The following is a 24,026-nucleotide window of genomic DNA, read 5'->3' on the forward strand; positions in this document are numbered from 1 at the left end:
TGCTTAGTCTGCTTATACAGAAGTTCATGTTTTAACAGGAAAGGGTCATCAGAAACAACATTAGTGACATTCTTCTGTTTAACCTGATTAAAACATACCGCTAGGGTTGGGTCTTCTCTCTGGAGTCTGGCTAGATCATTTGGAATCATTACATCTGCTTCAGACAACTCAGGTTCATCAACATCCTGAACAGAATATTCTGGAGTATCAATCAGTTCCTCTACCCACTCTCTACGCTGTTGCAACCTGTCATCCATTGTTGGCCTTGATTCAGCCTCAATATCAGCAGTGTTAAAAGGCAAGGTTTGCAAAGCATCATGAGGTTCTGAGTCAAGTGTTGTCTGTGATATCTGCTTTGCTTGAGATCGTGTAACTACTCCACACCAAGCTGTATCCTGCACTAACTCAGGCAACACTGGCATGTCTGTGCCTAGCAGAATGGGATAAGGGAGAGTCTCAGCAATTCCAACCTTCATAAGATATGATTGGCTTAACACTTCAATATACACCTCAGCTGTGGGCAAGGGCGTGTTATGACCATGCACACAGCAAACAGTAACTGTGTCACTATCGTTCCAGTCTTGTCTAGGTACAAACTTGCTCTGAACTAGCGTATATGTACAACCAGTGTCCACCAGAGCTAAAACTGGTTTACCATTTAACAAGACAGATATAACAGGTTGTGCGTTGCATTTCAAGGGGAATGACTGAATTGGATGGGGCACATAACAAAGACTTGCTGTTTTGGGTTTCTTCAGGGGGCAGAGAGGTCTAGTATGGCCTGGCTGACCACAATGAAAACAAACCACATCCTCCTTAACTACACTCTGCAAAGTTGTATCTGAAGTATTGGAGTTAGCATGTGAAACCTTAAGGATTTTAGATTGAGAGTTTGAACACCCCATAGCCCCTTCAGACTTACCTCTGGTCGAAGACAGGATGCCTGCATAGCGGAAACTGCCTGCTCTTTTATGGGCAGTGATATACGACTCCACAAGGCCAGCAGCTTCTTCAGCAGTAGCTGGACCACGCTCCTTAACCCATGTCCTCACCTCTGGATACAAGACTCGTAGGTATTGCTCCAGCACAAGGGTCTCCATAACATCCTCCTTAGTACTGGTAGAGTAGTTAACCCACTTGCGAAACAAGTCTTTCAATCGGATGTAAAGTTCTTGAGGTGATTCATCAGAAGGAGTATTCAGGTTACGAAATCTCTGTCTGTAAGTCTCTGCATTGATCTCATACTTCTTAAGTATTGCAGTCTTCACAGCATCATAGTTTTGTGTGTGCACAGGATCCATTGCAACAAATGCAGATCTGGCCTTACCAGTAAGCAGCGGTATCAGACGTATAGCCCAGTCTTCTTTAGGCCATTGGTACACCTCTGCCAGTCTTTCAAATGTTAATAAATAGTGCTCAATGTCATCCGTGTCCTCCAGTCTTGCGAGACGAGGCTCCCGGTCTATCATTCTAGGCTTTGGCTTATCTGGCCCGGCCCCATGGCGGATACTCTCCATATCCAGTTGCATCTGGGAGACATCGTGATTAAGCACTTTAACATGTTGTTCTCGTCTCACTGCTTCTCTCTCATAACGATCATCACGTTCTCTTTGAAATTCCATAAAGGACTTGAACATTTCAGCCAACTTCGTGATTGCAGCATCAGCTCCCGCCGTAGGAACAGTTATTGGCTGCGCTCCTTGTTGAGGACTTTCCTCCATTGCATCCTGTTCCAGATCTGGCACAGTGGTCTCATCAGGCTGCTTCCTCGTTTTGGGAGGCATGACTGGTTGTAATCATTCACGTCACCTCAGTGGTACAAAAACTTCTGACACCAAATGTTAACTTGGTCAATGCACTCAAACAGAGTGAGGATCCAAAACTGCCTTAACAGCTTTGCAACACTGACCTGGATGTACCAAGGGATGGAGGCTGGTAACTGGGTGACGGAAAGGTGTTTATTTACAAGGTGCAACGTAGAGGCAGTTCCCAATAAAGTGCTGGTGATATTTACAAGTCCTTATTTACAGTAAAAAAAAAAAAAAAAAAAAAAATATCCAAAAATGTATTTACAACAGGCTGTGTAAAATGTTTAGCAGTGAAAGGCTAAACCAATAAATTGGTCCAATACACTGTAACATGATTCAGGTTTACTGACTCACTCAACGAGCCCTGAACAATGCTGCATGAAGCATTTAAATAGGCTAAGCCACTTAATAGGACTAAACCAAAAATAAAGGAAGAGGTAACATAGAAAATTAACAAATACATTGCAAATGCAAAAATAAAATAAAAATACATAAACTTTCATAATATACAAATATATAAACATTTAGGTAAAGAAAAGAATGTAATAAACAATATCAAGTATATAAATACCCTCAATTAAATGTTAACCTGTGGGCAAAACTCCCCCTGTTCAACTACACAGTTGAACTGCGCCTTTTAGTGGCGGGAACGGGATATACAAAATGGCGGACGTAAATGCAACTCAGTTTGACTGTTTGGAATGGAATAATGAACGAATACGTAAGTATATCTGTTTGTATTTGTAAATGGATTTAGTTAACAAAATAAAAACGTTTAACATGAACACTTGTTATACGTTTCTTTTGTATTACACAAACACAAAGTAACAAAACATTAAACTTCTAAACATTTAACCAAACAAACAAAAAGTCAGGGATGTGGACAAAGCCTCAACAACAAACACACACAGGTGGAAATACAAACATTTCTGTGTTAACTGGTGTATATTCTTGCGCAAGACAGAGATGAATGTATGTGTATGTGAGGTGATGTAGAGAGTCCAAATCAAAATAAAAGTCCTTTCATAATAAATGTCACTTGTCACAGGTCTCTGTGACAAGTAGCCTCAGCATTAAAATAACAATCTCTACAAAATGATTGCCCTTAATGATGTACATCTTTTATAGGAGAGTTAATGCAATTGCTTTAAAAAATAAAAATAAAATAAAAACACAAGCTTTTAGCTTTTAAACTTTTTGGAACTTTACTTCAATTATAAGTCCCTTATTATAACCATGATTTTTCCAAATTTTTACAATAAAAAAACATACCTTTTACTGATCTACAGAATATCAGTTAAACATAAAATCCAAATTTAACGGGATAGTCCAGCCTTTCTTCAAAATATTTTTAAAATGCAAACACTATATAAAGGATATAACTTTAATGGTGCAACAAGCGATTTCTAAGAAACACTGATATTTGAAATCAACCCAATCAAATTCACCCCACTTGTCTGGCTATCACCAGTACAAGCTCAACCTTTTAAGATTGAACATTGGTCTGGGGAGTCTGCTCTGTATTTTCTATTTTACGAGAGGCGTGATCAATGAGCGTAGTTCAAATGACTCTACGCAATTGAATGGTCCTTCAAACAATCAGGCCAAAGATCGGGTTACGTATGCAGAGTGAAAACTCCAGAAAGGAAACATGTTAAAAAACATGCAGAAGCAGGAATGACATTGAGCGATTTTTGCAGGTTGTGCAAAAAAACATGAAAGTAATGTGGTATTTACAACCACTCAAGTGATTTGTTTGCTAAACTAAAGAAGCTTTTGAGCATCGCCCATCACTATCGACATTGTGGTAAACCCGCCAATAGCATGCCAGGTGGATAAGCCCGTTTGTAATTGGTTCCTGGAGATTTGTTAATGGAAGCAAAAGAGAAAAATGGTTTGCAATCTGAGCTGCAGGGCGAAATCGCCCCCAAAATTCACAAACACACAATGCAAGAGTGGGTGACTCTGTGGTAATTGAAGAAAAGCAAAATAATACTTTGCTAAAAATAAAATGAATACGGAAAAAAACAAATACAAAGTACAAATACAAGCACTCTTTCATCAAATCTCCCTCTTCCCCCATCACGAGTGTACACTGCTGATCGGCTACAAGTGTGTTGTGATGTTCTGTCAGATCCACTTTCAGCATTTCTCTAAAATCGCTTACTGCACCTTTAAGAGAGCTACAATTCTGCAAACACATTAACATTGAGTATCAACCACGTTATGAGTAACCATTTTGATTATCATCACACATAGTAAATCAATCCTTACACAGCGTGTGTATGTGAGCGTTCAATCAAATGCAATTGAGTCTCTTGAAAAGCTTCCGGTAGTGCCCAGTGGTCCCATCTTCGGATGAGGGTCAGGTGTGGGCTGTAATTTCCTGTGGAGGCCACTCACCTCTTTAAATGGGCTACAGATAGACGTCAAGTCCAGCTCAGAGAAAACACACAGTGACATTTAGACTGATATGAAAAGCTTAAGCGTTATCAGACTGGAAATGTCAAAGCCATTGGAGAGAGGGAGAGTGGTAGAGCGAGAGAGAGAGATGTCCTCACGTCAGTTGATAAGGATAGCTTTAATAGGCCTACATGAGATATAAAAGGAATGAATGCACACAATGACAATGAGCAGTGACTGCATGTGCAATCATATTGTGACAAATTTTTACCACATTTCCCTTCGGAGGACAAAGAGAAATATCCCTGAACACTGCAACTCTTGCCAACGTGCTCTCAGAGGAAATACAGACTATTTCTGCTGATAAATTTGACATTAGAAACACTGGGAAGAACATGGTGAGATAGAGAGAGTATGTGTTTGTGTGCACCAAATAATCAACATAAGAGTGTAATCAGTAGATGTATAATGTTAGTCGGAGTCATCTGAATTGAAGTGTAATGACAATCATTAGGAAGTACAGGAAATTACTTAAATGGATAGTTCACCCAAAAATTACACCATGGTTTAGATGAATACAGGAAACAGTTTGGCAGAAGCTAGATATTTCCTGGAGCTGTATGGATTACTTTTATAAAGTACGGATGCACTTTGGGCTTCAAATTTTGGCCTGCCATTATAATGCTTGGATTAGCAAGGACATTTTTTATTATAACTCCGATTGTATTCGTCTAAAAGAAGAATGTCATAAACGCCTAGGAAGGCTTGAGGGTGATTATATATTGAGGGGATAATTTTCCTTTTTGGGTTAAAGGTCTCTTTAATGTGGTATGCCAGCATGACAATGTAAATGGTAGACAATATCTGTGTTTTATGCCTTGCAAAATTAGTTATCTACCTGGATAATATAGATAAGGTTTTGTCTAAACTGTGAGAATGTCTGATTGTGAGAATTTTATATATTTATTTATTTATTTATATTAGGTGTCATTGTCAACCTTTTGCCTAGCAAATTATTCTCTCTATTCATATTAGGTCATAAAAAACTATGTACAAGAATTACAAACCTACTTGCAAAATAATTAAAAAATAATAATTTTAGATATAGTATAAAAATTGTGTCACAGGGAAGTATTTTACATCAAATAATTTATCTTATCACAAAATTAAAATGATGGTACTTTACCATACAAGGATAATTTACACACAATATATCACAGATTAAAAATAATAATTACAAATAGAAAAACACTTAAAGAGAATTAGTTCCAAGAAACTAATAAAGGTGCATGCAATGAGGGGCAATGGGCAGATTGCACCAATTTGACCCATTAAGCTTGTCCCTTTCCAAGCCAGCTATAAAAGACACAATGTAAGAGAACATGCACTCAATCAATAGGTCTGAAAAGGATTTAATTACGTTTACAATAAAGATGAAGCTTTTAGAACTAAAGAGAGTCTACTTTCCCTTTCAAATGTCACATAAAAAGCAGAACAAGCATATAGAACATTCTGTGCTTCCTGTCTATTCAGTGACTTTCTACTGCTGTAAAATCATTGCATGCTCAAGTTTGTAGTTCATTCTTCATCCTGTATTAGCTGGATCCAGCTTAGTCATTTAAATTTTGGGGTTAAAGATTTCTGAATGAGCATCTTAATTTTTACAGAGATCTAATTGCAATCAGCATCCAAATAAGTCATTCTGATAGCTTTTCTGAGTCATGTTTTGCAATTACAGCATGAAGGAGAACTTTATCTTTAGTTTTGAATCAATGTATGAAGTTTAAGATAAAGCCTATTTGAAAGGGGACCTACTACCTTAAAGGGGACCTTGTTTTGGGGGTCTACCATGCTTCATGGTCAAACAAAACGTTTTATTTTTATTTGACATTGTTGCAGCACCTCTATTCCCAGTATTTCAGTAACACTCCATTTAATTAGTCTCTATAAAGCCTCTCCTTCCAGAAAACACAATTTGCTCCATTGGTCAAGTGGACCAGCGTGTTGTGATTGGTCAACCGCTTCAAGCGTGTTTCGGAAATGTCATGTCCCTTACCATAGCCGTGAGTTTCAACACACTACTAACGCAACTCAACCAGGCCTCGGCCCCTTTTTTTGTATGCCTTGTGCAGGAATTATTTAAATGAGGAGTATTGTGAAGTGCACGTTCCCGGAATCAGAGATGGGCATAAATACATGGAAATGTATTTAAAATACAAATACAAAATACTGTGAGGAAAAATGTATTTAAATACAAATACAAAATACTGTGTGGAAAAATGTATTTAAATACAAATACAGTATTTTGTATTTTGAAAATACACCAAATACATGTGAAATTGGCAATTCAGTGAAGGTATCCATATTAGGCTGTAATCTATCTGGCCCTATTCTGAATGCCAAAAAGCATTTAGATGTGTGCAACTGCTTAGAAACTTTCGTTTCTAAACCTTTAGCAGCAGTTATAATAACACAAATTACGTCAATAACTCATTCGCCCTCACTTCTTTTTCCACTCCAACATTCCAATTATTCCTGCCCACTAAAAGCTGCACATATATATGTGCTTACCCCAATAGGCCTATCTATGTAAATGATTTAGAAAAAGTTCCATCGATTCACATTTTATATTATTGCTACGAATCTACAATATGTATTGTCATATGATATCACTCATCGCTAACATGCAGTAACGTTAAAACTTCAAACACATTTGACAAGCTACTTTAATCAACAAGTAGAATTGACCATGACATCCTCACCTTATTCCAACAATTTTGTAAAGTTGCCGATCCAAGGCTGGGTTGTACTAGCCTAGAAATCTAGACGCACCCTAGCGGCAGCAAATCTAATCTGCCACGAGTGCCGTCTAGCAACTCTCAATACACTTCTGAGCTGTAAAAACCAAACTCTGGTCGGGCCAATCACATCGTGTATAGAGTCGTTGGGCGGGGCTTAACATAATGACGGCAGAGTTGCGTTTGCGTGCTTCTAGTAAACACAGACGCTGGCGAACGGCGGTCTTTCGAATCAGCTTTGGCCGCGACTCTGGAATACATGAGTTAAGCTTTTCTCTGAGAAAAAAACAAAGAACGGCACTGAAGTCATTCTTAAAAAGGGAAGATGTGTTCGGAGTTTAGCCGACCGGATACGGCGAATGTTTAATCTATCAATGAGCTCCGCTTCACGTTGCTCTTGATGGTTGTAGCGCTATCCTATCGCGTGCAGAGGGAGTTTGAAAGACAACCATTTATCCGCCCCTCGTATTGAGCTGTCTATGGTGAGTTTCCAGACCAAATATCTTGATGTGGGTCTGGCTTGTCAGGCTAGGGCTGTACAGCTGCGGCTCACCTGAATGAATGTTGGGGGGAGGGGCGTGTCTGGTCTGAACTAGTAGATGCATGAAAACAGCTCCTGATAAAGAGGTTGCCTGGCTCAAAGTATTTTGAGTATTTTGAAAATACAAAAATACTCATCTTAAATGTATTTAAATACAAATTACATTCGATTTTTTCCAAAGGCTTTAAAATACAAAATACAAAATAGTATTTTGTATTTCAAATACGTATTTTAAATACATGTATTTGAAATACTGCCCATCCCTGCCCGGAATAAAAAGCAAGCCTACAATCAAGGCGTTTCTGAGAGTTAAGAAACAGTGCTTAGTGCTAAGAGAGGATAACTCCCTTGAGAGTGGACATATTCTCCAAACTGTTTTAAACCAAATGTATTCGGAAAGGACATCTACAGGAATAGCCATGCATGTGGTGGTCTATCACATTCAGACCAGCTTAGGTCAAACGTCTCAAGAAACACACCTGGCTGTGTGTGGGTGGGCAAACCAACCAAATGTAACCACCTTTGTGAAGCAGATCCCATGGCAACAGGACACCTGCTGATCGCAGAATAATGTAAGGGAAGTCAAATACTGTAGACTGGGATCAAATAAAACGGAAAGTGGTGGAAGAAGGATGAGTGAATGGATGGGTGAAAATAGGTTAAATCTCTTAAATGCTTCTAAAATGTTATTGTAAACTGTTTTTTTATTCTGTGAAACTTTTAAAAAAAGCACTATAATGTTGACAGATGTTATATGTTGAAGGTGCTCTATGAAGGATCTGATACATCAAGGTACAACAAACACTATATGACCAAAACTAATGACCCCTATAGCTGTGGTGAAAATCAAGTTTTTAAATGTCACTTGCATGCCTATGTGGTGTTCAACACTATTGCTGAGTACTGACCCAAAACTGCAGTGGACCAAAGAGCCAAAAAGTGGTTTGAAATCACTATTGTTTCTGACGTCACAGACAACCTTGTATCCAAACACAGCAATATGCAGGCAGGCTTTAGCATATTACTTTTCTTCGAAGCAGAGGAGTCTCAAGAGAAGCCAGGTTATCCCGGTATATTTTTCTGTTGATATGAAAAGCCAGATACTTTTAGAAATAGCAGGTGAATTGCGTACATGGTATTATGTATGAACTATATACCTTTCTCCACTGACGTTCTATTATATTCATGTACTGATTTTAGAAGTCAGACTGAGAACATGGTTTGTGTAACATTAACACATTATTTATTAGCTGTTTAATAACAAAGTCAAGCAAAAGGCTAATCATATTAACTACTGTAAAAATTGACAGAGTGGGTCTCTGTTTGAGTCAGTGGAGGTGGGGATAATTTGCATATTCATGAGTCCGTGTATATACTAAATGAAGCAAGGGTGTCTAGTTCCATTCAAGTTAAGACATGAAGACATTTTTTACAGGAAAAAAGGGACAGAGATACAACAGATGCATGGAATGAAACGTACATGAAACGCCCCTTGCTTAGGTCGTGAATCAATATATCGTGCATGCAAATTCAGGCACTGGAAAGGACCCTGGCTAACTACGCAATGATGACTATTTAATGTGACATGACAACGTCCTTTAATCTTTCTCATTATGTTTTTGTGTTATTTAAAGTACATTATGGAAAATTTCAGCTGTAAATAAATGATAAATGTTAGCTAGATTATGTCCAGTACCTCTCTATAGACATGTATGCTTATGCTGAAATATAATTATATAATGGTTTGTATTTTAAAAAAACATGCCGTATGTTATGTTCAGGCCAACAAAGGCCATGTTATCAGAATATTTAAATAATCTTAATTGTTGCTAATTGATCATAAACTTATTAGTAAAAAGAAAAAAAAAGTACATAGGAGATAACAGCCAGACATGACCTATCCCCTCTGTGGATGACAGGAAAGAACGTTCCTGATCGAGAAAACTAACCCTGTATTGAGATCAATCAGCCTTTTCAGGAGAATATGTATCTCCATTGAATTAAAACCGGAGCTAAAATCTACGAATAAAAACCCTAGCACATCCTTTAGGATGCATAATATGTTCTGAAACTGTATTCAGCACAGGATCATGACCTTTTCTCACAGTTAACTCCAGATTACCGGTACAGAAAGCAACCGTCCATTCATTGAGACAGCTTCTCAGTTGTTTTGAAGGGCTTGATATTTTGGAACATTTTCACAGTTTAAGTTTCAGACAGTATATCTTCACAACATGTGATATACATAATAGTGTCGGATCAGCGTTTTGAAAGATTGAAAGAATATGTCCCAGCTAGTCTCCTCGAAGCAGTCCCTGAGTTGCTATTTACACCTGTAAGACCACACCTGTATTTTCTTGGTGACTGGTTTCACTCTGTTCACTACAGCCTAATATTTGAGCAGGAGATGAATTACATTGTGGTCAGATTACCCTAGGGGAGCCCTGCATACCACTTTATAAGCATTGCACATATTCCTAACAGCAATCAATAGACCGGTCTAAATTATATTGCTGCAGATATTCAGATAAGTCACATTAATTAAAATCCTCAAGTATTAAAACAGGTCAGTCTGCAGAGCAAGCGAGTGCATCATTTTAGCTATTAGCTATTCTCGACGTTTGGTCCGGGTACATAAGTAAATGGTCCTTATGTAAATAGATAATAGTAACATAAGTCCCGTGTGCACACTCCCTCATGTACATGGTACTGTGTGGCCCAACTATTGTCATCATTTAGATAGATATATTAGATAGTTAAATAATTGCATATTTTTCTTTATAATTAACCACACTATAAACACTAACATAAGTACTGTATATCTACAATAACATTAAAAAGGTAACATTCTGTATACACAATAAATCTATGCAAACAACACAACACTGATGATATGCATCCAGTATTTCTGCTCTAGAAAGAAACCTTCCTGTAGGATATCATATGGAGGTCTTGCATAAACCATAATTTTCATTTTAAGTTTGTGATTCATTAATATGTATTTTTAAATAGGCAGCTGAACGTCATCTGCTGTGCTTGTCTGTGTGGGTGTCTGCACATGTGTGGCTGCTTTACTTTTCCTGTACCTTAGAATTGATAGAAGTCACCAGGGGCGTCGGACTGGGGGGATAAAGGGTACTGAGTAACCAGGGCCCAAGGCAGGAAAGTCCATTTTCTATACATACACATACATGGTACGGGGGCCCAGCAAGATGGTTTGTACCCAGGGCCCAAAATTTGGTGCTACGCCCCTGGAAGTCACATCATAATTTAGAAAAGTGCTTCATTAACTCCGTCTCTGCAGGGAGCTTCTGTTTGTAGAGGGTCTGTAATGCCAGACTTTTTGCTGCAGGGCAGATTCATACATATTCTGTTTAATTGATAGAACCCAAACTGGACCTGGCACAGACAGAAGCCTGTTTCTCTTTCTTAATGATGAATTAAGCTGAGCAAGGCTTTTTAAAGTGCCATACCATTTTTATACCAATGGGCACCATTTTTTCCCATACGTAAACCATACTGGAAAAGCAAATCATGAAAAATTGCATTTAATGTCCATACAAACTGAACAACAAAGACATAATACTTCCTTATAATAAAATACAAAAAGATGTGGTCAAAAAAATATGCATAAAATGTGAAAAATCAGTGAGAGCAAAATAAAACTTGGTCTTATGAATGAAGGGTTCAAGGAGAGGAAAAATATGCACATGAAAAAACATTTTGCTAACAGCAGAAAATGGAAATGTAGCAAACTCACAGAAGCACTTAAATCACTTTGACCTTATGAGCTAGTGATGGAACAATGATTTAGGTAATTGAGCTGACAGATGAAAAAAATAAAATGTTTTCAACCTTAATTCAACCCAAATAACACAATCTAAACCACCACGAGAAGAACAAAAAGAATGTTCATGTTACACTGAACTTTTTCTTTTTCAAAAGAAACATTAACATAACTCTTTTCTCAAAAATCCCAATTGACAGACAAAAAGACATTTGTGCACCTCTACAGAAGAAAGAAAAGGCCAGACATATGATTTAGTTTTTGGTGAACATGAATTGCTTATGAAAGCTTCTTAACCCTGGTTCTCTCTGTTTATGGGTCACACTAGTCTTCTTCGGGGTCAAAAGTGAACAAAACCTTAAAATGTAACTTTTTACTATCAATATGCTATATTTTAAAATTAAGATTAATAATTATTTATACAATTTAATTTACTTTAAATTATATCAAAGTTTTATCATTTGTTTCAGGCAAATCATTAGCTTATAACTGGATTATGTGCTCACCATAATATGTCCGGTTCCACATTCTCTTTGTGACAGACTCTCCTGAAGGTCGATCATGTCCCTCTGAAAGACTCTCATTTAGAGCGTTACAGTACAACATCAGACCATCATAGAAGCCACCTGAGATGATGTTCATCTGAAAGAATCAAACACCCAAATAAAGTGAATACACATATGATTGAAAAATTCATAATCACCACTATGAGGCTCCTCAAAGATTGTAAACCTATTTACCAGTATATGTACCTTTATTTACAATTTACAAGTCCTCCCCTTTATTTATATAGCACTTACAGATTTATACAGGAGCTGGTCATATAACTAGAATATCATCAATTTATTTCACTAATTACATTCAAAAAGTGAAACTTGTATATTATATTCATTCATTACACTGATATTTCAATATGTTTATTTTAATTTTGATGATTATAACTGACAACTAAGGAAAATCCCAAATTTAGTATCTCAGAAAAATAGAATATTATTAATATTTTATTAATATTATAAATCTTGGCCAACTGAAAAGTATGAACATGAACAGTATGAGCATGTACAGCACTCAATACTTAGTTGGGGCTCCTTTTGCCTGAATTACTGCAGCAATGCGGCGTGCCATGGAGTCGATCAGTCTGTGGCATTGCTCAGGTGTTATGAGAGCCCAGGTTGCTCTTCAGCTCTTCTGCATTGTTGGGTCTGGCATATCGCATTGTCCAATTTACAATACCCCATAGATTATCTATATGATCAGGCAAGTTTACTGACCAATTAAGAACAGGTGGTCCTTAACATGGTCCTTAAACAGGTGCTGGTTGCTTTGGCACTGTGTGAAGGTGCCAAGTCCTGTTGGAAAATGAAATCTGCATCTCCATAAAGTCGGTCAGCAGCGAGAAGCATGAAGTGCAAGGAAAATGCAAATTTGACTTTCATCATAGAACATAACTTTGGACCACTCAGCAGGAGTCCAGTCCTTTTTGTCTTTAGCCCAGGCAAGATGCTTCTGACGCTGTCTGTTGTTCAAGAGTGGCTTGACACAAAGAATGCGACAGCTGAAACCCATGTCTTGCATACGTGTGTGCGTAGTGGTTCTTGAAGCACTGACTCCAGCTGCAGTGCACTCTTTGTGAATCTCCCCCACATTTTGAATGGGTTTTGTTTCACAATCCTTTCCAGGTGCGGTTATCCCTATTGCTTGTACACTTTTCTTCTACTATATCTTTTCCTGCCCTTCACCTCTATATTAATGTGCTTGGACACAGAGCTCTGTGAACAGCCAGCCTCTTTTGCAATGACCTTTTGTGTCTTGCCCTCCTTGTGCAAGGTGTTAATGGTTGTCTTTTGGACAACTGTCAAGTCAGCAGTCTTCCCATGATTGTGTAGCCTACAGGACTAGACTGAGAGACCATTTAAAGGCCTTTGCAGGTGTTTTGAGTTAATTAGCTGATTAGAGTGTGGCACCAGGTATATCTTTAATATTGAACCTTTTCACAATATTCTAAATTTCTGAGATACTGAATTTGGGATTTTCCTTAGTTGTCAGTTACAATCATCAAAATTATAAGAAATAAACATTTGAAATATATCAATCTGTGTTTAATGAATGAATATAATATACAAGTTTCACTTTTTGAATGGAATTCACCTGCATATACAACACAGATTTTTAAAGTAGCTTTAGGGATAAACAGGAAAATAACGATTCAATGATGCAAACAGTTATGCTGTAAAGCAGCTCTTAAGAGAAAATAGTGTAATTGTTTAGTTGAGGTCAGTTCCGTGTTGATTCAGTTCTGTTCAATAACTGAAAAGATCATCAAATATTAAAATAGTTCAATTCAGCTATAAAGCTGCCCTGGAGAAAAGTGATGTCATCACCCAGCTCAGTTCAGTTCTCATTAAATAGTGTCAGTAAAGTACAGTCAAATCAATAGCATTACTGCATATTGCCCCCCCACCCCCACCCCCTTCCTTCTTTTTTTTTTTTTTTTTTTTTTTTTTTTTTTTTACATAAAAACTAATTTCCTATGTGCATTAGAAATCAGTGTTCAGCATCCAGAGTGAATGGTGCTAGCACTGATGGACATTTTAGATTGATTTTTCTGACACATCGTAACTCGACCATGTTATTATGCTGTTGGTTTACTGAATATACCCGATCTGAATCCTTTACAAAACATTTGTCAGAAATGAAAAATGAAAGTACGACTACATGAGGCACAGGGTAAAGCGTTTCATCTCTTAATCTTTTTTCCTGATCCATTCAGACCATTTTACCCCTGAAGAGATTCATTTACATGTAAATGAACAGAACTGATTTGGTCACTATATCAAGTTTTTTCTTTTCATATTTCATCCCACTCAAGCCCCATCACTTTCTGTATGTGAACTGGGACCCCAAAATCAAAACCTGATGTTCTCCAGAGCAGACCTCTCAATTAGAAATCCACGCTGAGGGGAAAATCCCCAAATTAAGACACATGCTCATATCGCTTGTTCGATTAAAAGAGAACAATCATAAATGTACAGAGTTCCTCTCAGGAGCAAATACACCATCTCTCCTGCAGCTTTGTGAATGTGTAATTATGCATGTTGTTTTGAGATGCACGTAAAGTCAAACAAAAAATGCTAAATTTAACTAAATTACCTGTCTACATGCCTATTATATGCAGCCTACTCTTTAATAAGCAGCACACACATTATACACATGAACTCCATAACTAGACAAATTATTTGTTTTCTTGCATTAAAATACATTAACTTTAGTCTCCTGCTGAATACAGTGCAGCTTAAATCGTTTGACCTGAAATTTGCAGGTGTATATCACGTTAATTTCATATTCAGGGCCCCATACACACACACACACACACACACACACACACACACACACACACACACACACACACACACACACACACACACACACACACACACACACACACACACACACACACACACACACACACACACACACACACACACACACACATTATATTCAACCTTTTCAGTTTAGAAAAAAAGAGCAAAAGTGCATCTTGTTCCTTTGTGCATTATTTAGTGAATAGATGACTATTACAGAGAAAACCCTGTAAAAACACATAATGCACTTTGCAATTAATTTATTCATTTTTAAATAGAAGTTCCCTTCTAGCTCTTTATGAGAGGAGGCTGGCTGTAATGGAGGCACACAGAGCTTCTAACAAGATAAGAAAATACCGAAATAAATAGTAATTTCAAGGGAAGAGCGAATAGGCATAATAATAAAATGATGAAAAATGAAAAGATAAAGATAAATCACTTCAAAACGATCTTTCTTACCAAAGAATCCTCCACAGTGAAGTTGAACATCTGTTTGGCATCCGATTTTAGACGAGTGACAAACTCTTTGTACTCATGATTCTGCGGCTCTAGGTAGGTTAGAATCTTTACACTCTGAAAAATACACACACACACACATACATATTTACCCTAAGAGGCAAATATCTAATCAGTCAAACCAATACATTTTCCGACACCTTCAACATTTCACATTATGACAGTTTATCCGCTATAGTTTAGAAAATGGTAATAAAATAAGACAAGCTCAGAGTTAAACTGTCAGAACAAATTCTTAGATAACTTTGATAGAAAGGTATGTAATAGATTACAATCCACCAGTCAGCTGTTCAATTTAAGTACCAATTAGATCAGAGCAATTTAGGTCAACCAATTACTAAGCAATGCTTCATTTTGTTGAGTCTGTGTCACATTAGCAGAATGTATTATGATAGCAGAATTAAAGAAAAAACACTTAAACAAAACATGGTCAGGTCAAAGTGTCTGAATAATTTTGGTCCCATTTTTTTATAAATATTACTGGTAGTCCACTGTATATAGAATTTTTTGAGTATAATGTCACAGTTTGACTTTATTTTGCTATCCTAACTTCCATAAATGAACTATAGTGTCCTGCACCCAATAGTAAAAAATTATATCTGGTGTCTGAATATTTTTTTTTTTGACTCTATATAAGCAACTATCCTCATAAATGTTTAGGGGAGAAATTCACAAAGAATAATCAAATTGTATGTGTACTCTGATATAGCACTTTGAATTGCATTACTGCTCAAAAATTTGGGGTTTGGTACAATTGTTTTAATGTTTTTGAAAAAGCTCTAATATCATTGGCTGCATTTATATGATGGAGAAAACAGTAAATACAGTCATTTATTCCGGTGATGGCAAAGCTGAATTTTCAGCATCATTACTGCAGGCTTCAGTGTGGATTTGGTGCTAAATAAACATTTCTTATTGTGATCAATGTTGAGAACAGTTGATTAATATTTTCGTGGATACCATTAAGGATTATTTAATGAATAGAAAGATCAGCATTTATTTGAAATAGAACATATTTGTAATAATACAACTTTTTTTTTTTTTTGGTTTCACTTTATTTTGAGGGGCCTTTTAACAAATTCTGTTGACTATAAGTGACTTTGCAACTCTCAATAAGTAACTTTCTATATTTTTCTCTCTCTCTCTGTGTCTGTCAAGAAGCTTTATTTGCATGACAAAAACATACCTTTTGTATTATCCTATCACATTGCAAATTAATTGAAATGACATTTATTATGGATGGTATTCTGGTACATATCCTTATCATTCGATCCTATAATAATGATTATACCAATGAGTTGTGAGTTGCATGTTTGTCCCCTTTTTATGTTATTAAGTTCTAGTTTTGCAAAACAAAACACAACAGCTAATCTTATGTATATGTTGTTGTTTTTTTGTATCATAACTGAAAATAAAACAACAACAAAATCTTGGTAACACTTTACAATAAGGCTTAATTTGTTAAAATTACATTAAGAATAAACAAAGCTAAGAATAAACCATATTTTTACAGCATCTATTAATCTTAGCATTAACTAATGTTAACAAGACTGACTGAAGTATTTCTCTTAGTTGCACACATAAATATAGTTATAATTTGGCTATGTAGGAAAATAAACAATGATCATGATTATTGAACTTACAAGTTGTCTGTTTATATGTTTTATGCAATCATAATCTACCAAAGCAAAGCTCCAATGAGCATCAGCATGTCTTGAATCTGCTGTGAGGGTTCATCAATGGGTACTGAGTGTTGGAGTTCAGACATTTCTCACACTCTGCACAGAAACTCTTTCACTCTCAAAACAAGCGGCTGTTATCACAGTAGGAGATGGCGACTGTGGTTCTGTGACACCAACTAAAGCTAGAGTGACCTGCAGAGCGAGAATATGGCTCAGATCTCGAGGCCCCTGAGGCATAGCAGTGATTGTTTTGTGTTATAGTAGGTTTAAATAAAGTGCATTGTTATTCTGTTACCATACAGACTAAAAGCAAGGCTCTTTTTAAGGTTCAAGAAAGATGAGACAACAATTCTGACAAAAAATCTTTATAAAGCTTCATAACAGTCACTTTTCTCTTCCTTCATCATGATCATAATTATTATTTTCTCATATTTTGTAATATTAGTTATATTTTTGGTGGCAAATACAGAACTGAATTTTTAGAGAAACTTAAATCGCTTTGCTTCAGAAGGCCTTTATTAAGCCCCCGGAACTGTGTGGATTACGATCAGGGACGTAGCTAAGGGGGGAGAAGTTAGGACGATTCTAAGGGCCCAAGAACTTTTGGACTAATGAAATATAAATTGTAAATGTATAATCTAGAGTAACAAATAAAACCAAATGATGTGTTATTTCTGCATTTCTGGCAAAAAAAATCTCTCCCCCCATTTACTGCATGCTTCTGTCCTGTTCTGCATAGCCTATACAATCACGAAGATCAGATAGTAAACTGTCAAATTAGAGATGTCTTTGCATTCGACAACGAACTATAATTCCGGTCATCAAAACCGAGGCTACGGTGATAGTCTATTCTATTGGTCACGTTTTTCACCACTGAAAATAAAAAGAATGACATTTTGGTTTTTGTAAATCTGACTAATTAAATGCATTTAACGTCAAATAATCTTAAAAAACACACACAACGTTCTGCAGGCTTTATATTCACAGCTGCTGTGCTGAAGTTAACTAACTAAAACAGCGGTGTTACGATAGAAGTTAAAGGGGGGGTGAAACACTCAGTTTCAGTCAGTGTCATGTCAATCTTGAGTACCTATAGAGTAGCATTGCATCCTGCATATCTCCGAAAAGTTTTTATTTTTTTAATAATTATATAAGAAAGATGCGCTGTTCCGAGTCTTTCCGAAAAAAGCCGAGCGGGTGGGGGCGTGTCGTGTGAGCGGAGCTAAATAATGACGTGTGCAGCAGCGCGCTGTGTGTTGAGTCGAGCGTCATCCCTAACAGCGGAAAAAAACTTTATTCAAAATAAAAATATAGCTTTTAATCAGATACAGCCATACATCTATGATCCGGAATCAGACCCAGAGGCTGCAGTTGAACAGGAGCAGCAGCAAAAACGACTAGAGCAGGACGTCTGTATGTGGTAAGTTACAAGTTATACACTAACTATATAATATGCTTAGCGGCTTGTGTTATTTACATATTTATACTTGAATTATATCGTCGTATTTTTGTCTTTGAAGGTGTACATGTGGGAAGTGCAGTTGTGCACGTGTGTTTGTGTGTTTACGCGTGGTTTGTGTAGACAGTAAGCGGACTAAAAGCAGTCTCACTCACCCTTCTAACGTTGGGACTGCTCCATCCTTCAGCATTAGGCGATTGGGAAAATTCGGCGTCCAGCTGGGCCTTGTTTATGAAACAGTCGGCACCGAAATGCAGCGAACAGATATAAACATTCGCGCAACTCAGTTGCTGATCCGGAAAAGCAAATTACATCCACTGTTGCCTTAACGCGGGGTTTTTGGCGAATCTGTGCAGGACTGTCTTGGTCTGGCAACCAAAAACCCACTTTTTTGGTGACATTGTTATGTGCTATGTGTAATTGTCACCTGTCCAGCATCCTACAAGCCCCGCTTTGATGGGCGTAGGCTGTTGCTTTCGCTCTCTCCCTCGCTCTCTCTCACGCGCTTCCGGTAGAATTGTCCGTAAGGCCCATACAAGGAAATTCCGCCCCCACTAACGTCAATGGGGACGCATGATCTCAAAAAACTTGCCGAAACTTATGACTAACCGGAAGTAGTATTTTTGACAAAGAAATACTCCCATCAAACGTCCACCTTAACTTTTGAAACTTTGTCTATGTTTAGTATGGGATTCCAAGTCTTTAACAGTGTAAAAAGATCAGTATGCATGAAACAGCATTTCACCCCCCCTTTAAACAAGGACAGAAACAATCAGTTTGCAAAGACTGTACATACTGTCACTTGATCAATTTAATCCATCCTTGCTGAATAAATTGTGTATTAATTTAAGTTCTTTCTCAAAAAGAATTAAAAAAAACTTTCTATTCATCAAATAATCCTAAAAAATGTTTTACACAACTGCTTTTAACATTGATAATAATCATTAATGCTTCAGTGAATCATCATATGAGAATGATTAGTTAAGGATGTGACAGTTAAGGATAAGACTGCATGGAGTAATGATGATACATTTAGCTTTGATCACAGGAATAAATTACACTTTACTATATATTCACATAGAGAAATTATTTTACATTTGAATAATATTTCACAATATTACAGCTTTTTTTGTAATTAAATAACATAAATGCAGCATAGGTGAGCAGAAGAGAATTCTTTAAAAAGATTTTTAAAAATCATACCGTTCTCAAATTTTGTTTGTGTATAATTAAATGGCTGACAGCGATTTTAGATTACTATAGGTTGGCCTGTATGTTTGGTACGATAGGGGACCCAAGCTCATATTCTTTTATAGGGCCCAAAATTGCTAGCTATGCCCCTGATTACTATTATAATGTATGGAGGAAGTTTTTTGGGCTTCAAATTCTGGACTCCCATTCACTGCCATTATAAAGCTTGGAAGAGACAGGATATTTTTTAAAGGTGTCATGAACTGGCTTTTTGGATTTTTGTATACTGTTGTCTGAGGTCAACTTAATGATGTTCGTGTGGTTTTTACATTCAAAAACATCATAACTAATAAGTAATAGGCTATTTTCTACACTGGTTTTGAGGCTCGTTTTGCTGGGTATGCCGCACTGGAGACTTGGAAGTAAACGCCCACGGCTAGGATTGGATAAGATTTGCATATTTAATGAGCTTTAGCTCCCCTGTCAATTCACATGAGAGGGGAGAGATTGAGGGGTAAGCGGCAACCAGAATGATTGTCTTTATCAAACAAACACAATGATTTATTTCTCATCCACCCGCGATTGATTGGACTATTATTTTTATATAACACATAGCCCACAAGATCGGACGATATAAGCGCGAACCGCGCACATACACACGTTCGGCACATGCGCTGCCCTTCAAACGTCAACTCAAGAGAAAGAATAGCAGAATATAATGAGATTCATCGGTCTGCCGGGCTTTACGAGCCCATACGTGTCTGAGTCCAGCGTGCTACATGTATGCTCTGTTAGACACATACACATAAGCAAAACGATCTATAACAATGCAATAGTATTACATATAAAAACACGTTTTACTTACATCCAGCCTCGACCGGAGATTTGTTTACAAGTGATTCCGCAGTGAAAAGAAGTGAACACCACTGTCTTCCCCACGTGAGCTGGAACTTCATTAAAAATAAATGAAGTATCACACATTCCTAATATTATGATCCGAAGGAAGCTTATGCAGCGACTGTGTTCTTCCACAATATCTTGCTTGCTATCTTCTTCCACATATTTATTGCTGCTGGCTCGTGATCGACTGAACAGCTCCATGAGTCGGTGGGCGGGGCTACTAAATTACACGTTCTGTAGAGGTGTTTCGTCGCGCAGTGACGCACGTATGAAGCACAGGACCGTTTGTTGAGCCTGATGTCTATAAAAGCTTTTCTTTGACTAACAAGGAAGTTTTCAGCTCTGAAACTTAGAGGATATTCTTATATTACCATGACCTTTTATATATCAAAAGCTCAAGGGAAAGTTGATTTCTCAATTCATCACCCCTTTTATATAACTCAGATTGTATTCGTCTGAAAGAAGAATATCATATACACGTAGAATAGTTTGAGGGTGAGTAAATCATGGGGTAATTTTCATTTTCGGGTGAACTGTCCCTTTAAGTTTATTTGGTAAGACTTTATTTTATGGTCCACTTTAGATATTATATTAACTATATGTAACTTTAATACTTAACTTTTATTATCTGCGAACACTTTATTTTGATGTTCCCTTAACAGACATTCTATTGAACATAAAGTAATTTACAACTACGTCAAGTTGTCAACTTATTCTACTAACCCAAACCCTAACCTTTACCTAAAAGTCTACTAGCCAGTGTAACCATTTATTTTATTAGAGAAAATTTAGTGAATTCATTATTTTCTCTATTAAAGGTAGGGTAGGACGGACTGATCTAAAACACTTTTGTCCAAATTAGTTTAAAATTTCTTTATATGTCAATACATAATTAAAATGTAAGTTCTCTGAAAAGGAGAGTATAAAAACCGAGTGACTCTAGACTTTTTAATCTGTAATAAATACCGCTCATTATTTTCGTTCGGGACGAAACAAATTATTGGCTTGGGCGACTGTCACTCTCTCTCGCTACCATGGCGACCACCGCTTTCGCTACAGGATCTGCCCACATGTGCGCGCTCCTTTGATTTGAGGAGTTCAAGAGGCAAGAAACCTAGGCAAAATAATGGCATTCAAAATTCACAGTGCAGGGTTTTACAGTCAGTGAAGGCAAACAATGCAAAAAAAGGAAGACAGTACGAGAAAAGGCAATGCACAGAAAGTCTTTGGATAAACAAAGAAATCAAACCTGAGTAAATATCTGCGTGGCTTTTCAACGATGGTGAGAACTGAGGGACCTGAAAAACGACTCATTGCTGGCTGTATTTCTAAAGACAGGTAATCTTTCATTTTGATTATACATTTTTTTGGTTTATGTTTCCATGAAGCATGTATCAAGAGCACATGAAGCTGCCTAATATAGCTAATAGCATTACTTAGCATAAAGTTACAATATTATACACTTAGCCATTAGTAGAGATGAAAAATACTCAATATGCTTAGCTCAAGTTGATCGCTGTTGTGTTGAATTTCGCAAAATTAACTTTAGATAACAAAATGCATGTGTAAAAGCTAGTACACCGCATCCAGGAACTTTTTTTAGAGCTAAGTTAGCTTTAGCTACTACTAATCAACAATGCTTTCATCATGGAAACCCTTACACGCAAAACACTGTATATGTTATGAATCTTACCCGAAATTCATCTTCATCACAGTAGAACTGATGTTATTGAAAAAACATGATGCTACCCGTTTTCTTTGCCTTATAAATATAACTAGCACGTTACCAAATTAAACAAAAATATATATTTAAACTTTACCATGCTAGCTTGATAGTGAGTACTAAAATACATCTTATTTGTTTATATTCATACTGATAAAGTTTGATTTTTTTATTACATGTGATTGTGACATGTCACTACATGCACACTGCTCGTCTGAGGTAAATTATGGGCCTTTCACACCGAACGCGGAACGCGCTGCGCTTGCTGCGGGGTTCAGCGCAGCCCTTCAGATGCGCTTCACTGGCCAGCGCAAAGTAGGGAGAGTTTTCAAAACTTTTTGCGGGAGTTCTATATGTCTATTTTTATTCATTCAATCAGCAGCAAATATGTATCTGTCCCGTGCTAAAAAGCGAGCGATAGCAATAACCCTTCTAGTAAGAAGAAGAGAGAGAGCAGCAAGGAAGGATGAGGCTGTGGGTGCATGAAACCCTCAGGTCCAGGGAACAGTTGGGTGAATTTAGGCTAGCGAAAGAGCTTCGTTTCCACAGAGACCGTTTTCAGGTGTACTTTCGGCTCAGTAGGGAGCAGTTCGACAGTTTGCTGGACAAAGTCGGACCTAGAATCTCAAGGATCCATACAAATTACAGAGAGGCAATTTCCGTGCTCGTTTCCGATGTACCGATGATGTAAGCGTTATCAAACTACGCATTTGTTTTGAATAGGCGTCCTCTAGCAGACGGAAAAGTTACATAGTGCAGCTTTAAAAACTAAATATTAAAGGTTATTATTAAAATTTTACATTTTAACTGAAAAGAACAAAACAAAAATACTCAATTAATTAAACTGAAAACGATTATTGGCAATGTATCTACGAATCACTATTTATCCATCCCTCTCTCTCTCTCTCATGTTTTATGAAAGGCTTTAATCACCTGGAAGGCCTCCCTCGCAAAGACATCATCTGGGTCTCCTCTGGCCCATGGCTGAGAAGGCCTGGACTCCAAACTGCGGCCAAAGATGTCAATGTAGAAGAAGACATACTCCTCCTTAGGGAGACCTGCCCTGTGGAAGTGCACCATCAACTGCCGGAAATTATCCGGAGAACAGCATACAAACACCACTGCAGTGAGAAAGAGAGAGAGAATGAAGGATATCAGCATTAGAAAAAAAAATAACCTTTACTCTCCTCATAATTTCTGTCCCCTACAAACACAACCACATATCCTGATTCTATCGAGCATTGGGGGAGCTGAAATATATATATATTTTTTTGTTGTTGTACACCCATTAGCACTTTTACCAGAAACTACTTCGTAATCAATACCATAATGTCATTACCTCAGCATAATGTCAATTTAACACATCCAGACAGGAATTAGCATGTGCGTGTTCATTTTAGTTCATGTGTGTAAGTGTGTCTGTATGGAGCATTAATGCCTTTAATTGATATTAAGACTTGTTTTCAGAGAAAACATCCATTCACCAATCTGCTCTAACCTTGTTGCTGTGAGAAACAGTGCTACCCACTGACCCACAAGCCGCCCACAGAGAATATATATTAGTCATTTTTTTATGCATATTTTATAAAAATATTTTTGTTTTTTAATTTAAAAAAAAGAAAGAAAAATAATATTCTCTGAAAATGTGTTAATATATCATGTCATTTTGTCTTCTCAAATAAATATATCTCGTTTAAAAGATGTTTCGATATTTTTATTAGAAAGCCAGTAAAATTTTTCGCAGTGTAAATATAATAAGCAGAAACAGTTTCTATTTTCATTATTCATTCAATATTGTGCAAAATAATATATTTTATAAGAATGATAAGGGATAGATTTGAAATGAAATGGATGTT

At 37.0% G+C, this 24,026-nt stretch overlaps 1 protein-coding gene across 2 annotated transcripts in view; it reads right to left on the bottom strand.

Moving 5' to 3' along the window:
- npr1b (natriuretic peptide receptor 1b) overlaps positions 1-24,026 on the bottom strand; it is a 67,069-nt gene that overhangs the window by 21,453 nt on the left and 21,590 nt on the right. For both annotated transcript variants that reach the window (XM_067448544.1, XM_067448545.1), the window contains 3 exons: positions 23,104-23,291; positions 15,159-15,272; positions 11,844-11,979 (listed from right to left, as the gene is read on the bottom strand). In XM_067448544.1, the coding sequence (XP_067304645.1) occupies positions 11,844-11,979; positions 15,159-15,272; positions 23,104-23,291 (438 nt within the window). The remainder of the gene's footprint in view (positions 1-11,843; positions 11,980-15,158; positions 15,273-23,103; positions 23,292-24,026) is intronic.

Source organism: Pseudorasbora parva, chromosome 7 (assembly GCF_024679245.1).
Source record: "Pseudorasbora parva isolate DD20220531a chromosome 7, ASM2467924v1, whole genome shotgun sequence".
Taxonomy (NCBI): Eukaryota; Metazoa; Chordata; class Actinopteri; order Cypriniformes; family Gobionidae; genus Pseudorasbora; species Pseudorasbora parva.